Consider the following 3,683-nt stretch of genomic DNA (forward strand, 5'->3'; position numbering starts at 1 on the left):
GTAAATCAAAGTATAAGAACAATGAAAAAGATGTAAGGATATGAATGATTCCATGGCTGCTCTTGCTGTCAAAAAAGATGGGGATTCAATCCCGAGGCTTGGTTCTTGTGTCTTCTTCCTTCCCTAGCCGCTACAAGCTTCAAACCCTAACCGAAAAAACTTTTTTTCTTTTTTTCTCACCTGCTGCTGCTGCGATCGCCAGCTGCTACCCCCTCTAGGTTTTTTTTTTCTTTTTTATTTTATGATATAATATGAGGCTTGGGCTTTTTCATCTCGTAGACGGGCCGGGCTTTGAGTTTTACTTGAATACATATGCGTAAAAGGCTCGTAAACTGCTCTAAAAGTCTGGTTTTTCTTCCTTTCCACCCTTTTGCTTACAAGATAAATAAAAATATGTAAAACCTATCTAAAACAAGTTAAAAAATACATAAAATGTAATACAATACGTAGATAAAAGGTGCGGAAAATACGCGTGTTTTACAACACATCAAACACATACAAAGACATACATATAAATCAATACCAAAATCCGAAAAAAATCAAGCACTAAAATCTTGATTTCAATTTAAGCTTGCAACGATATAGGCGTTAATGTAAACTATTAATAAGGATGAGTTGATTATCTATCATGATCCACATAAAACATACAAAAGTTAGGTGTGCGTTTCATCAACAATTAAAATAGAAAAAACATATGAAACCAAATTGATCTCTAACCAAGAATAAAGCTCAAAGAAAAGGTTACGATTCAAAAGGATAAAATGAGACAATTACCAGCTGATGATTTCTTATGTATAATAAGATGACAAATTACAATAAAACTAAATGAGATAAAGTCAAACTAAAATGTCCAGCAGAAAGTAAAATTTCAACGGGTAATGGGCCATAATATCGGCCTGAAAACCAACCCAGAAACCCAACTTGTTTAAACTCAACCTTCTTCACCCAAAATCGAACAATCCATTCATAAACGGGTCGTTTTTTAAGTCAAATTCCGTGAAGCGCTAACTCGATTAACCCGACCCAAACATTTTGCCCGGATAACACCTCTAATACACACCCTAAATTTAGGGCAAAATTACATCCTAAATATCTATTATCAAACTTACTAGTCAAACATATAATTAAAACTAAATTATGCCTATACTTCAAACAAAGATACACAAATACAACAACTGTGTGGTACCAAATTCGTGAATCGGGACTGACGGCGGCAACAGAGTTGGGATACATCGATGAGTGGCTGCGCCGGCGGAGGTGAAACCAATGGTGGTGAAGGCCGGCGGAGGTGAAATCAATGGTGGTGAAGGTTATCAACTACGGTGGAGGTGGGGCGAGCGATGGTGAAAGATATCTGCGGCTGGAGACCCGGACATGGAAGTTGCACAAAATAAGTTTGGAGGGGTGGAGGTGAGATTGTGAAACAAACTGAGAAAGAAATTAGAATATAAAGTTGGGACCTATAGAGAGGACATTTCGTCGATATAGGTCAATATTAAAATATTGAAATTTTCATTCACGCGGCTAAATTTCCCTCCATACCGCCAAACTTAGTATCGAAGACCAGGGCCGTCTCCGAGAATTCAATTACCTAGGTCGAGCATTAAAAAAAGGCCCATATGCCCTAACGAGTAACGAAATATATAAGTTAGTTTTTTTGAACAACATTAACGCTATAACAATAAAAATAGCAAATATATTAAACTCAAATACAATAATAGCTAACCTCTAACCGATGATTCATGAAGCTCTCCTAGCATTATTAAAAGCAAATTGTTTGATCACCTCTTCGCAGTTTATACTATCTAAAATTTCGCTCTCGATGGCTATCATCGCCAATCCATTAAGTCTTTCTTGGGACATTGTGGATCGTAAATAAGATTTTAATAACTTCAACCTTGAAAAACTTCTTTCTGCAGATGCCACTATGACTAGAATAGTTAACAATATTCTATATGCAATCCTTGCATTTGGGAAATTTTCTTGGATCTCGTTCAAATGCTTCAAAACTTCAATAGGGCTACTAAATTCCATGGTATATAATGTGTCTAATGAGCTTAACTCCATATAAAGCTCCTCACCATCAACATCCGATCTTCCTTCAAACTTTAGTGCATTTTCAAGAAAATTACAGGATAACTTAAGATCTTCATCTTCAATTCCCCTCAAGTTTTGTGGAAACAAAAATCCAAATAATTTCTCATAATTTTTGAATTGATCAAATGTTGTCTCAAGAGAAGTAATAGCTTAATCAATAATATATAAAAAATAATTTACTCTGAAATTCTCTTTGGAGTAAATGAAGCTTCTTGACTACTTGAACACTCATCACTTTGTTTTTTCCTTTTAATTACACGTTTTTGTGCAAATATCGGGTCGATGCCCATTTAAAAAGCAATCTTCTGAGCTTCATTTATTGCTATTGAAAAACCATTTTCTCTAAATTCCTTGAAGAAGTCAATCAATCTCTTTATTTCTTTAATAGCAATCTCTAGGTGCATATCTTTCGATTGCAACCTTTTGCTCACTATATTCACCTTTTCTAACACTTCATACCAGATGATAATTGATACCAAAAAGTCAAAACCAATATTTTCTGCTATTGTAGTTGCTTCATCTGCAATTGCAAGATCACCATATTTTTCTCCAACTTCAAGTAAAGCCTCTCGTACATCAGCAAGTTGCAATTTAATAGCTTTAACACTTTCGACATGACTTTCCCAACGCGTTTGAGACAAAGACTTCAGACTCCAAGATTTAACATTATCTTTCAAAATTTTCCATCGATTATTAGAATTTGCAAAGATAGTATACATACGATGGATCTTTCCAAAAAAACTCTTTCGTTTAGTAGAAATGGTAGCCATACCATATAATGTAAGATTAAGAGAATGGCAACCACAAGGAGTGTAAAATGCTCTAGGATTCTCGTTTAAAAATCTCGTTTGCACTCCTTGGTGTTTTCCTTTCATGTTTGCTCCATTGTCATAACCTTGACCATGCATATCATCCAGTTCTAAACCAAGAGACTTTAACTCCTCAACTGTAATATCAAATAATCCTTTCCCCGTGGTATCATTAACATCCAAAAACCCTAAAAAGGACTCCTCGACAATAACCGAATTAGAAGAGAACTTTAAATAGCTCAAAATTATAGTCATTTGTTCCTGGTGACTTGAATCTGGAGTGCAGTCCAAGATGATTGAATAATATTTTGCTTCCTTTATCTGCTTTATAATTTCTTTTTTAATTTCTTGAGCCAACATAAAAATTAACTCGTTTTGGATGTTGTGTCCAAGATAATGAACATGGACCTCATCATTTATGATCTATCGTACATGCTCTTTGATAACTGGGTCAAACTCTTCCAACATTTCAACAAGACCCAAGAAATTTCCATTACCTATTAAAAACAAATTCAAATAAGAAGTACAATTAGTTACAATGTGGCTGAAGTAAAAAAAAATTACCATTACCTTTATGATACAACTTTTCTTTTGTTCCAAGAAATGCTAAATTATTTTTAGCAAGAAACTTGACTGATGCAACGATTCTTAAAAGGACTTGTATCCAATAGTCTCTTTCTTTCTTGAATTGCTCGTACTGAGTTTTATCAATTGTTTCGTTCAGCTATAATCTTTTACGCATATCAAACCAACTATTAATATTTGTGAGATGATCCA

The 3,683-nt window shown here is 34.5% G+C and overlaps 1 protein-coding gene across 1 annotated transcript; it reads right to left on the bottom strand.

The window, feature by feature from the left end:
* Positions 1 to 2,387: 2,387 nt before the first annotated feature.
* LOC143543981 (uncharacterized) lies at positions 2,388 to 3,161 on the bottom strand. The gene has a single exon (XM_077036173.1). It carries the CDS (start codon positions 3,159 to 3,161, stop codon positions 2,388 to 2,390), a length of 774 nt encoding a protein of 257 aa, XP_076892288.1.
* Between the last annotated feature and the right edge of the window lie 522 nt (positions 3,162 to 3,683).

Source organism: Bidens hawaiensis, unplaced genomic scaffold (genome assembly GCF_021521415.1).
Source record: "Bidens hawaiensis isolate Kalapana, Puna unplaced genomic scaffold, B.hawaiensis_p1.1 tig00013397_1, whole genome shotgun sequence".
Classification (NCBI taxonomy): Eukaryota; Viridiplantae; Streptophyta; class Magnoliopsida; order Asterales; family Asteraceae; genus Bidens; species Bidens hawaiensis.